This window comes from Calliphora vicina, chromosome 4, assembly GCF_958450345.1.
Source record: "Calliphora vicina chromosome 4, idCalVici1.1, whole genome shotgun sequence".
NCBI classification, from domain to species: domain Eukaryota; kingdom Metazoa; phylum Arthropoda; class Insecta; order Diptera; family Calliphoridae; genus Calliphora; species Calliphora vicina.
The window spans coordinates 10381797-10394720 of NC_088783.1; the positions used below are offsets into that span (position 1 = coordinate 10381797).

Consider the following 12924-nt stretch of genomic DNA (forward strand, 5'->3'; position numbering starts at 1 on the left):
TTAAATAAATTCTACAATTTTCACCCAATAAGAAATGTTGCAATGTTTTTGAATTCACAACAAAATTGTCTTTAAAAACTATTTTTTACTATAACTTACTTGTTTTGATATCAAAATAAGTAAAGTCAAAGTTGAAAAGACTGGAAAAATATAAAAGTTTTTGAAAAAATATACCCTTGGAAAGCAATTTTTGGCTTATCAGTGGTACAAAAAATGTATGTCAACTTTCGAATTCTGAAGTTCCCTTTATTTCGGTTTTTGACTTTTATATCAGTTTTTAAACTATCTTTTTTCAAAGAAAATCGGTTAACCGGTTAAGCGGTTTCGGTTTTTGTCTTCAAAAAAACCGGTTAACCGGTTTATGGTAAATTTTTATTTATAAAATAATTTATATCTCTTACGAAATGTTGTCAAATGCAACAATTTTCTATAAAATAAATCAATATTTTTAAAAATGGTATCAAAGTTTTTCATAAATATGTTTGAGCTTTAGAAAATATATTTCATTAAAACCGGTTAACGGTCTTACAAAAACCGGTTTGAGTTTAACCGGTTTCATTTTAAAAATGAAATGGTCCATGTATGTAATGTCATCACGTGAGAACGGCTGGAGCGATTTCTCTGCTTTTTTTTATTCGATTCGAAATTTTCAGGCGATGGTTTGTAAAGACAACAAATTCAAAAATTCCGGGTAAAACTCGGAAATTCTTTTTTTTTTGTGAGTCCAGTGAACTGTAATAAAAAAAGCTCCCAAATAAATAAGAACATTAGTAAATGCTACCGGGCGAAGCCGGGACGATCAACTAGTTATTAATAAAATATTAGTCTATAACTGTACTTGCATTGATAGAAAAATAAGTAAAGAAACGAAGTCAAAGTCAAAAAAATATAAAATTTTCAGACATTGTTTTTTGGGATATTATGAACAAATGTTATTTTCTGAAATTTGTATAAAGAATTCTGGGAAAAAGGTTTAAAGTTTGCGTTTTATAAAATGAGGCCCTTAAATTGGATATTTTTTTATTGATATTGCTAAGAAAAGCTAATGCCAGAATAGCCTAAAAATTTCAGTTCATTTGAAATCGATTTAAAAAATACATCAAATTTCATAAACATTGCATTTAATACAATATTTACACAAAAACCTTTAACCATTTCCTATTCTCCAAAAAAAAAATAAAGATTAATTTTTGTTAATAAATTTTCTACATGATTTAAGCTTTTCTTTTCCTATTTATACATATAATCTCAAAATCATGAAGGAACAAAAAATAATTTTTTCTTTCAATTGTGTTGACTTTTGCTACTATAATCATTTATTCTATAAGGATTTGGGCTAAAACAAACATCCGCGCGTTCAAAAAAACAAACAATCAAATATAAATGTAATGAAAGTTAAGCTTTCGTTTGTTTAAAATGGATTCTTTCTTATATTTCTTGGCCAAATATTCGCCAGAAGATGAATGCAATATTAAACAAAACAATTTACTGGCCATTGATAACAAAGTTCACACAATGTTTTGTAAATCTATTTTTGTTTTCTAATAAATCTTTTTGTAAATATTCTGTTTTTTTCATTTTTTGCTTGTTCAAATTTTTTGCTTTGTCTTCTTGAGTTTTATGTTTGTACAGTTTTTGTTTTATTCTTTATACCAGAAATATTGTTTGATTGTAAAGAGTTTTTGTTTTTTTTTTCCTTTTGTGTAAGTGTGTTTGTTGGTCTTTGTTGTGCCAAAGCCTGAAGCTAAGATTATTAGAAATGGACTAAGGTTACACTAGAAAAAAATACAAAACTTAGAGAAATTGAAAAGGAATTAACAATACAACATTAATGTAAAGAGTGTTGTGTAGAAACAGCTACAAACAGTATGACTTTACCCTTGAGGGAAAAAATCCACACAGAGCTAGCTACTCGATTGGTTAACTGTGAATAGGAAACGCAACAATATTAAGTTAAAAAAGTAGAAATTTCTTGCTGTGTATAAATTTATTAATTTTAGCAAGAATATAATAGTTTTCATGGAATATGTTCTTATACAAATATAAATATATTCATTATAAAAGTGTGTAATACTTTCAAAAACTCTTGTACATTATATAATTAATTTTTTTGTTTGTTGTTATGTTACGTTGTTTGTGTAATTATATTTTTTTGGTAGCCAAAGGACAAATATCTATTGTGTTTGTTATAAACACAAGTTACAATTTAGCTTTTGCTGTGAAGCAAACAATACCTGTACTTCTATATTAACATGGATTCAAAAGTCATGGAAACATATACAAAGGGCAGAACCAGTAACTTTTGTATATAGAACTACAGCGGAAGGGGTCAAATATGCTGAAACAAATAGTCTTTCAGGAGTAGAAAACCCTTGTTCTTTAGGAATACAAACTTTTGAATTTATGTTTACACATAAATAAAAAGAAAACATGAATGACTGCCATTGACTTGAAATCTTCGATAAAATCAATCAAACAAATTCAAAACTTTAGTTGCGATTTAATAAAAATTTAACACATTTTTAATTATATTTAATTAATAAAAATTGTCGGACAATAAGTTGGACTAAAAATGTAAAATATAAAATATTTGTGAAAAATCTGGATATTTAAATATGCCAAATCTAATTAATAATTTAGGCGATTTAATATCTATATATATAAAAATGAAATGGTCCATGTATGTAATGTCATCACGTGAGAACGGCTGGAGCGATTTGGCTGATTTCTTTTTATTCGATTCGAGAAAAAAAGAAAAAAGAGAAAAAAAAATTCAAAAATTCCGGATAATACTCGGAAATTCTTTTTTTTTGTGAGTCCAGTCAACTGTAATAAAAAAGCTCCCTAAAGTATGCAGTACCAATTTACATATTTTATTTGCAAATAAATAAGAACAGGCTGGTGTGCGTGGGTTGGAGAAACTTGAAAAACTAACATTAGTAAATGCTACCGGGCGAAGCCGGGTCGATCAACTAGTTTTAAATGAAAATGAAAGTGGTATTAAAAATGTATCGCAACTTTCGAATTTACAAGTGATTTTCTTAATATTTTCTATTTATTCTCCCTTTATTTAAAGTTTAGACTTTGATGTCAGTTTTTAAACTTTATTTTTTTAAGGAAAATTTTATTGTTTACATATTTCGAAAGAATATTGCATTATTAATAAAATAAATCTCATTTTATTAAAATCGGTTCAACATTATAAAAGCTATTGCACTTTTTCTGAAAGTTGTCATGCTTTCTCTATGCGCATTATTTAACCTAAGATCTTGCGTTAAATTTCATAGCATAGTTTTAGGTGGCAATATTAAAATTGTATGAAAAGTTGAAATAAGTCGTTATTGTAAAGTTGAATAACTTCTACAATTTTCAACAGATTTGAAAATTTTAAATGATGTTGAATTGAGAACAAAATTTTCTTTAGAAATTAATGTAAGAATGTAATTGCTTTGATAGAAAATAAGTAGAGGAAAGAAGTCAAATTAAAAAAAAAACAGAAAAAACTTAATTTTTCCAATATTGTTTGAGAAAATATTCACCTGACATGTTAATTTGGACATTTTCTTAAATTTTTTTGATTTTGTTTTTCTATTTTTTATTGAAGAAAAATAAATTGGTTTACTTACTCTTAAAGAATGTTGTGTACGTTTAGATACCGACATTAAAGTTGTATGAATAGTTGAAATAGGTCGTTATAGTAAAGTTTAATAAATTCTTTAAATTTCAACCGTATGTAGGCCAAGGCCTTAATAGGATATGATGTACTTTACAAAATAGTTTAAATAAGGTCGTTATATGATTTGTTGTTATTATATTCATCTTGCTTTAGAAAAAAAATTAAGTCAAATACAATAATTATCGATTTAATTTAAGTACGTTTCTAATTTGTATTATTATATATTTTTATACTTTTTGCTATTGCCCTTAACTAAACGACGAAGCATTATTGTTATGAATTGTACGAAATTGCCTAAAATTAGGCAATGATTTTCTTATTGCATCATATAAAAAACAAGAATGGAAAATGCCTAATTTTTTCACTTGTTTTATGTCAGACTTTAATTTAGCTGTAAGGAAGGCTTTAGATATATCGTTCACATCAGATTGAGTAAATATTTTTTCTTAATCTGAAATTTAATTTGATATTAAGTAATATTTTATATCATATTGAGAAATTACTATTTTATACATATTCATTTTTCAAATGGACCTCAAATTGAGAGAGAAATGAGAAAAACTATATGTAGAAATATTTGCAGCAAAATGTTTTAAGCAAAAATTTAAACATTTTTAATTTTACCTTTAAAAAACTATAGTTTATTATGTAGCTTTTGTATGTGAAATGTTTTATTAAGTATAAAATTATTCATCTATGTTTAAGTAACCATAATTATGAAATACTTCATAAAAGCCAGGTAAAACTTTGTAAAAAAAAACTTGATGGATAAGCAAAGGTTAATATAAACTATACACTATTTTATGTTTTTGTATCATAGGACAATAAATATTGTAAAGCTTCAAGGGGTATAAGCACTTGGAATCCAACTGTGGAGTGTAACAACAAGCTGATCATCACATACCTGTGTCACAACACGACATAAGTTTACCAAATTTATTTTGGAAGTTTTAAAGCTTCCACCACATATGGCTAATAAATCATCATGGTCGTTTTTCGAGGAAAACTGAATTGATAGAAAAAACACTTATTAATAAATATTTTCTATTTTATATGTAAGCAAACATTTACAAAGGGGAATGATAAGATATACAAATGCTTATTGTAAGTAAGTAGTAGTATGTAATAAATCAAATGTTTTATGTGAATTTTCTATTGTTATGAAAATGTTATTGAACTTTTGCCTCCATCTAATATGAACATTTAAATACAAATTGGTTTTTTTTTTATTTTTTTATGAAAAGCATTCACTGCTAATTTGCTAATTTCAGTCATAAATAATTTCACTTCATTTGCAGTACTCTTGCTATAATGTTTCCTGAAGCAAAGGGCGGCAAGCGGGAGTTGAGTATGAGGAAATCGTTTAAATATTTTGGCATTTCATTATCCCTGCCAAAAGAAAAGGGGGAAATGAATGAGCTTTAGCATGAAGGAATGAGTGAATGAATTGAATACAATATTATTTAAATTACTTTTACGTGATTAAAGAAATTTTATAATTTTTTTTTTTTGATGGCTGCCAATGTTCTTGGCATTTTATTTATTTTTTTCAGGTAATTTGTATTTAAACTGTTCAAGGTTTTATCACTTTTGAATCATCTTCAACATTAAATTATTTACAAATTACTTTTGGAACACTGCTAAAGAGAACGTGGCTAAAACATTATTTAAAAGGCAAATAAAATGTTTAAAGATTGTAAATAAAAGAAAATAACCCCTAACTATGAAATTGTTGAAGCACCAGCATTTAGCCAAGTAATTAAAATTTGTCCTAAATACTCCACTTGGTTGCTAATATTGCTGTGTTATTGTTTTGCAAAGTATTTGAAAATCAAGCATTTAATAGTCCCTGGTGTGCAATTATTGAAAGTATTTTATTATTTCTAAATACTGTTAAGGAAACTTTTTAACTTTATTGCTAGAAAACAGGATATTCTTAAAAAAAATTAACGCAATTTTGTTTCCGGTGGAAATTTTGTAATTGTGTATGTATTTTAAGTGGTTGAAGTGTGTGAATTTGAAGGTATATATATTTGTATTATTAATCTATTTTATTACAATTTAGCTATACAATTTGTATGTACATGGTTTGATAACTAATATTATAGGTGTATATTGAAAAATTAATGTTTTTTCTGACTTGTAATTTTTTGCTGAAATTATATTTTAGAAATTTAAATATATTGAATATATTTCAGAAGCTTATTTTGGTGTATGACTTAAAAATGTGAGATTTATAACACAGTGAAACACGAAATAAAATAACCATATATGGAAACCACTACGTGATAAAAGGCCAAAAAAAGAACCGTGTCTCCCAGTTCTGCCCAAAGTCATGCACTTGTTTTTTACGGGCCCTCAAAGATTTGGGGCCTTAGTGTAATTTTTCCAATAAATTGATAATTTTCAAAAAAACTTCATCTTCAAGATCAAAAACGAAAAAAACTTAAAAAAATTTCGATTTTTTTTACCTTTTTTCCCCTGTTCAGGACTATAGGTAGCAAACCGTTCAAAATTCTAGAAAACAATCAACTACAAAAATGTACCTAAGACCTCAATAAACAACTTTCTAGATCATATGAACTTCCTAGGAATGATTCTTAACACCGTTTAGGTAGGTCAATATAATTTAGTTAGAAAAGTTATAAAAAACTAAAGGAATGAAGTGTTTGGGCCATAAACTATTAAATTATTATGAACTAAAGCATACTTATAGGCAGCTTAAAAAATGTATTTCTAAATTTATTTCGAATTTTTTAAAGTTTTTTGCGATTTTGATCTTGAAGATGAAGTGTTTTTGATTTTGTATAAACACAATATTTGTTATTTATGAAAAGGGCTATAACTTTGCCTCAGAGAGTAAATTCCGAACTGTTTGCAAGATATGAGCCTGAGAAAATGATCACTTTTTTGCAAAAATGACACAGAGGTCCCAAATCTTTGGGGGCCCATAAAAAAGTGCATGACTTTGGGCAAAACTGGAAGACACGGAACTTTTTGTTTTGGTCTTCTATAACGCAATGGTGTCCGTATATGGTTATATTTCCATGACTCAAAAAATTACACACAGATTTTGGTATTTAATAACTTATATGTCATTTTGAAAGGTCATTTGTTCTCACTAAGTTATTGGATATTATTGTATTTTGTATCAACAAAGTGCCGCTGATGCACACCGATTGCTCACCAAAGCTTATTGTTTGTTTGGTTAAGCAGTGGTTATTTTGACATGGAAGACAAAGATCGTCCAGGCCAGCCAAAAAAGTTTGAAAATCAAGAATTGGAGACATTACTCCATGAGCTTGCAAAATCATTGGGAGCTACTCAATCAGCAACTGAAATCAAAACAATTACATTCAGCCATAATCAAGGAAATAATCATACGAATTGAAGCTGAGAGACCTTAAAAGACGATTGTGTATGTCTGAAATGCTGCTTGAATATTATAAAAGAGAACATTTTTGCACCGAATCCTTTTTTGCGATGAAAAATTAATTCATTACGCTAAACCGAAGCGTAAGAGAAGCCCAGCCTACCCTAAGGTAATTCTCTGTATACGGTGGGAGCAAAAAGTTCTTATCTATTACGAGCTGCTGAAATATGGCCAAACCATCACAGTGAACCTGTACCGAATGATTCGTTTGAAACGCTGTGTCAAAACCTGTTAAAATGTATTTGTCATGAAGTAGTTGAGAAGTTTTGCCTCACCCAATTTATTGTCTAGACCGTTACACGTTCTACTAATATTTGTTTCGATCGATGTAGAACGCTCTCTCTGGGATACACTTGGATCAGAATATGCGAGATTGGCTTGATTCGTTCTTGGTCTCTAAAGATGAGCAGTTATTTTGGCTCGGAATATGTTGCCAGAAAGATGGGAGAACTTCATAGCTGTCAATGGCCAATATTTGAATAAATTTACATTGAACAAATGTTTCAAAATAAAAGCTAAAAATTTTAAAAAATCCCGCATTTATAAGTCGTACAACCAATATTTTAAAATATTTCAATTAAGTTTCAAAGATTTCTAATTATATTTCAGACTATTCTGACTGTATTTCTGAATATTCCAATTACATACATACATCTCAGAAATTTGTAATTCTATTTCAGAATTTTCCAATTGTTTTTTTAGATATACAAATGAAAATTTCTTATATACATACATACAAATAGAAAATTCAGAAATGCGATTGAAAATTTAAGAATTATGAATTATAATTGGAAAATTCTCGTGTGGAGTTCTCAGTCTCCCATCGGACGCGTCCCAGGTGGCGGATAGGGGGAGCAACTGCCTAGTCTAGTGATACTGTTTTGACAACAGGTCACTAGCCTTGACAAATGCTCAAGCGATGTCAATATCTTAAGATGCATTTTTAACAAATGGTCTGAACTTCTTGACATAGCTAGGTCGGTAAACGGAAATGTGTCAGCCGACTATCATAATACTGTGATGCATTTTATAACAAATGGTCACAGTAGGATGTAATTGGTGTTAGGATACTGTTATTACTGGTGATACATTTTTGACAAATGGTTACCTAGTGCTAACACATTCTCTCTCTCTTCTAGTGTTACTACCCGCGGACCAAAACTGTTCTTTCTCTCTCTACTCTTTCTTTCCCCCCCACTTGTAAGGTCAAGGTGATGGTAGCAGTGCCGAAGACCTGAATGGCTAGTAAGTGGTTAAAGATAACTAGTCGCTAACAGCTCCCCTCCGACGCCAGGGCACGGGTCGGTTGTAATACAGTTTTCGCCTAATCCATGTACGCCGTCCCTGCATGGAGTGTCCATCCCCTTACGCGCTCACTCGTGGGAACAAAAATGAATAACACAATACAAAACAATAATAATAACAAAAAACAAACAGCAAAAGGCCAGCAGGGGAAACCTATGCTGGCTGATTGCAAACAGTCGACTGTCCAACCTTCTGGTGACAGTTTGACTAAAAGCAGCGAGGTAGCCTTGGACTTTAAGCCAAGCACCTCAAAAGCTGCATTAGCCCTCGCTGGTAATATACCAGCAACAGCCCCTGCATTGGACACTGTCGAGAAGACAGTTGTCCCTGCGAAAATGCTACAGGTTGGATCGTCGAACCAGAAGTCGGGTCCAACCACCGTAGCCCCACCCGCCAATACGGCAGAACCGAACGCCCCCATTCGCAAAGAACCATCCAGGAGGGCTTTCGTGCAAAGGCGTGCCGCCATGCGCATTATCGACCGGCTTGGATCCAAGTCGGCCGATGCGCTTAACATCGACGAATTGTCGAAATTAAGTTGGGCTAAGGCTCAACTGGCTGAGCTGGACAGCTCAAACACTCCTCCAAGCGCAGATGCAGCGAACCAAGGCGCATCTGCTGGGCCCAAACGGCAACGCTCAGAGGAGGAGCTGCTCCAGCAGCAAAACACACAGCCGAAGACTAAACGTCCGAAGCAGGAGGCTCGTGTGATAAGAAGGCCTTACAGTGAAGTTGCTCGCAATCCACTTGTAAGGGCTATTATCGACAGGAGTGTTGATGACGGAGCTATCTCCCAGGAGAAATGGCTGAAAATCCGTCAGGGTATGCTGGGGGTATACTGGAAGATTCTCAAGGAGAATCCCGGTCCATCCCCGCAAAACGACGATGCTGGCTGGTATCAAGGCCATGTAAAACTGCTAGCGTGTACCAATGACCGCTCAGCTCTACTGCTAAAATTAGCAATTGCGTCCCTAGGGGAATTGTGGCCTGGCGCGAAACTGGACGTGATCCCGGTAAACGAGATACCTCGTAGACCGAGATCAGTCACAGTTATTCCGGCGGAGCCACATGAACCTGAGGAGATTCTGGCATACATTCAGAGCGGTAATCCCGATCTACCAACCCATAACTGGAAGGTGGTTAAGGTTTCCGCTCCTGAAGGTGCGCATAGAAAGGTGGTCGTAGTCCTTAACAAGGAATCCTTGGCGCCACTACGTGAGAGGCAAAGCAAGATTTACTATGGATTCGATAGTATCAAGCTGCGCATCTACCGTGGTGACGACAAGCTCGACCCCGAAACTTCTGGTGTTAAACTGGAAGCTCCGCAGGATATGGACTGCAAAATTAAACTGGACGACCCCGCAAGCTCTGAGGACAAAATGGAGACCCAATCACACTCCAGTATGGTTGGGGACCTATTCTGCGCTCTGGGTGATGTGGAGGATGAAGATGTTCTTCTGGAATCAGACCCAGAAGACATCGACGTTACGGTCATATATGATCCAGACCATGGTGAAGGCGATCCAAGTGAACCTTCACCACTCTAAGGCAGCTTCGGCTGCCCTGCTCCTCCACATTGCTAAATATGGGGAGGACATTGCGTTGGTCCAGGAGCCGTGGATACACAATGGCGAAATTCGTGGACTCAACGCCAAAAAGTACAAACTTTTGTACATAAGACGCACAGGTAAAATACGATCTTGCATTTTGGTTAAGAACCATCTTAATATCTTCATTCTTCCTGATTACAGCGATGAAGATACAGTAGCTGCTGCTTGGGAGACAGGTGCAGGTAAGGTGTGGCTGCTCTCGAGCTATATGGCGCACGACCAGGTTGAACCACCACCGAATAACCTGGTATCTAATATGATGCGTGCCGCAAATAGGGCCAGAACTCCTGTAATTATCGGAGCTGATGCAAATGCTCACCACACAATCTGGGGTAGCTCAGATAGAAACGAACGAGGTGAGTACATTCTAGACTTCATATTAGACTTTAATCTGGTAGTTGTCAATCGAGGTTCAGAACCTACTTTTGTGGTAGCAAATAGGCAAGAAGTTCTGGACATTACGCTTGTCAGTGCAAGCCACTCGCAACTCATAAGGAATTGGAAGGTTTCAGATGATTGCTCTCTGTCTGATCACAGGTATCTGACATTCTTAATAGAATTGGAAGTTGAGAAGGAAAAGCCTTTTCTAAATAGGAGGAAAACCAATTGGGATGATCACAGGCGGATCCTTGATGGTTTACTTCCCTCACCCCCTCTCATAGGTGACACTAGGGACATTGAAAGCGCTGTGGAAAAGCTCACACTTTCTCTCAGTGAGGCCACAAGACGTACATGCACTCCCTCTGCTCGCAGAGGAAAGGTAAGACCTCCATGGTGGTCTTTAGACATAGCGAACACTAGGCGTAATTGTCGTAAACTATTCAACGAGGCGAAAAGATCAGGCAACTGGTCAATGTATAAGTCTATGTTGAACAAATTTAAGAATATGGTCAGGAGCGCGAAACGTAAGTCCTGGAGGAATTTCTGCAGCGGCGTCGAAAGTTCCTCTGAGACAAATCGTCTGCGCAAGATCTTATCGAAAACACCAACTGTTCAAGGTTATATTCAGAAACAGGATGGTAGGTGGACTACTGATGGACGTGAGACACTAGAAGTACTCATGGACACTCTTTTTCCGGGGAACTTGCCTCCGGATATTGCTAGTGCATCCCAACCGAACAATCGGACAACTTCGTCAATTATACTTGACGAACATTTGATAAAATGGGCCATACGGAGTTTTGACTCTTACAAGTCTCCGGGCCCAGATGGTATAATACCCGCTGATCTACAGAATAATATAGATCTAGTCACTCCTTGGCTGATAACTATCTATCATGCCTGTCTTGCATGGTCCTACATACCAAAACGGTGGACCGAATGCACTGTGACATTCATCCCGAAAGGGGGGAAAGCGTCACACACCAAAGCAAAAGATTTCAGACCGATAAGTCTATCATCATTCTTGCTGAAAACCCTTGAAAGAATCATCGACATCCACATACGAGTGTCTTTGAAACAAGGATCAGTATCTCCCTCTCAACACGCCTACATGAAAGGCAAATCCGTTGAGACAGCACTTCACTCCTTAGTGGGATATATTGAGAAATCCCTTGAATTTGGTAATTTCTCGTTAGTGGCCTTTCTGGATATAGAAGGAGCCTTCAATAACGTAGAATCTGCAACTATCGTTTCAGCTCTACAGGATCTTGGTTTAGACCAATCAACTGTAAGGTTCATCACAAACCTTCTACGATACAGGATCATTCGCTCCGAAAAGGGAACGGCAGTGATCACGAGAATGGCCACTAGGGGTACACCTCAGGGAGGTGTCTTATCGCCACTTCTGTGGAATTTGGCCATAAATTGTCTGCTCAGGAAATTGGATCTCTTAGGTTATAAAACTGTCGCCTACGCGGATGACGTCGCGGTGGCAGTCTCTGGGATCCACTTGGACACGATATCACAACGCCTGGAACATGCACTCAGTATACTGAGTCGGTGGAGTACGGACAGTGGATTGAGTGTAAACCCAGGCAAAACTGAACTTGTACTGTTCACAAGGAGGTACAAGATTCCTCATTTCTCGCTTCCCCGATTAAATGGTGTTGAACTAACACTATCGGACAGTGCGAAATACTTAGGAGTTATTCTGGATAGTAAACTATCCTGGAAACCCAATACCCTTTCAAGGACGTCAAAAGCCTTGACGGCTATGTATGTCTGTAAGAGGGCGATAGGTACGCAATGGGGTATTAGACCCCAGTTTGTCAACTGGCTATGTGATGCGGTCATTAAGCCGACACTATTTTATGGAGTTTCTGTCTGGTGGAAGGCACTAGACAGTGGCTCGACGTGTATGCTATTCGAGAGAGTGTTAAGGAGAATGGCAATCCTGATAACAGGAGCTTTAAGAACGACCGCAACAAAGTCGCTCTTTACTATATTGAACTGGATCCCTGTGGATCTTATGGCAAGAAAAATGGCATTTACTTCTGCCTTTAGGCTAAACGCGATTGGTGCGTGGAAACACGCTCCATATGGTCACGCCAGCATAATAGGTAGTATTCAGACTCTTCCGGAGAATATCGATTACTGCATTTCTAGGCCCTTCTTAGCGAGGAATTTCGATTTCTCAATTCCGTGTGGTACGGAAGCAATGAACGGGCCCTTACATGACACAACGGGTCTCTCAGTCTATACGGACGGTTCTGTGAAGGGAGATCGAGTTGGCGTAGGTGTCTATATTCGGGAACTCGATATTAGGTTATCTTTCAGACTTCCGAATGAATGTAGCATTATTCAGGCTGAATTATCGGCCATCAAAAGGGCGGCTAACTGGCTTAGTTATAACAAGATATCTGACAGGGATATTTGTATATATACTGACAGTCAGGCAGCCATAAAATCCCTGACAGGTGTATACACAACATCTAACTTAGTCCAGGAATGCCGGGCAT

At 35.1% G+C, this 12924-nt stretch overlaps 2 protein-coding genes across 5 annotated transcripts in view; one reads left to right on the plus strand and one right to left on the minus strand.

Annotated features, from left to right (window-relative positions):
- The window catches only part of mmd (mind-meld), a 453937-nt gene that overhangs the window by 217917 nt on the left and 223096 nt on the right, over positions 1–12924 (minus strand). The window lies entirely within an intron of this gene.
- Positions 8501–10375, plus strand: LOC135956523 (uncharacterized). Its single transcript, XM_065507056.1, has 2 exons — positions 8501–10101; positions 10166–10375. Exon 1 carries the CDS (start codon positions 8501–8503, stop codon positions 9959–9961), a length of 1461 nt encoding a protein of 486 aa, XP_065363128.1. The 3' UTR covers positions 9962–10101; positions 10166–10375.

Excerpts from the sequence above, each read along its gene's own strand:
- LOC135956523 (XM_065507056.1), top strand. The coding sequence starts at position 8,501 with ATGAATAACACAATACAAAACAATAATAATAACAAAAAACAAACAGCA.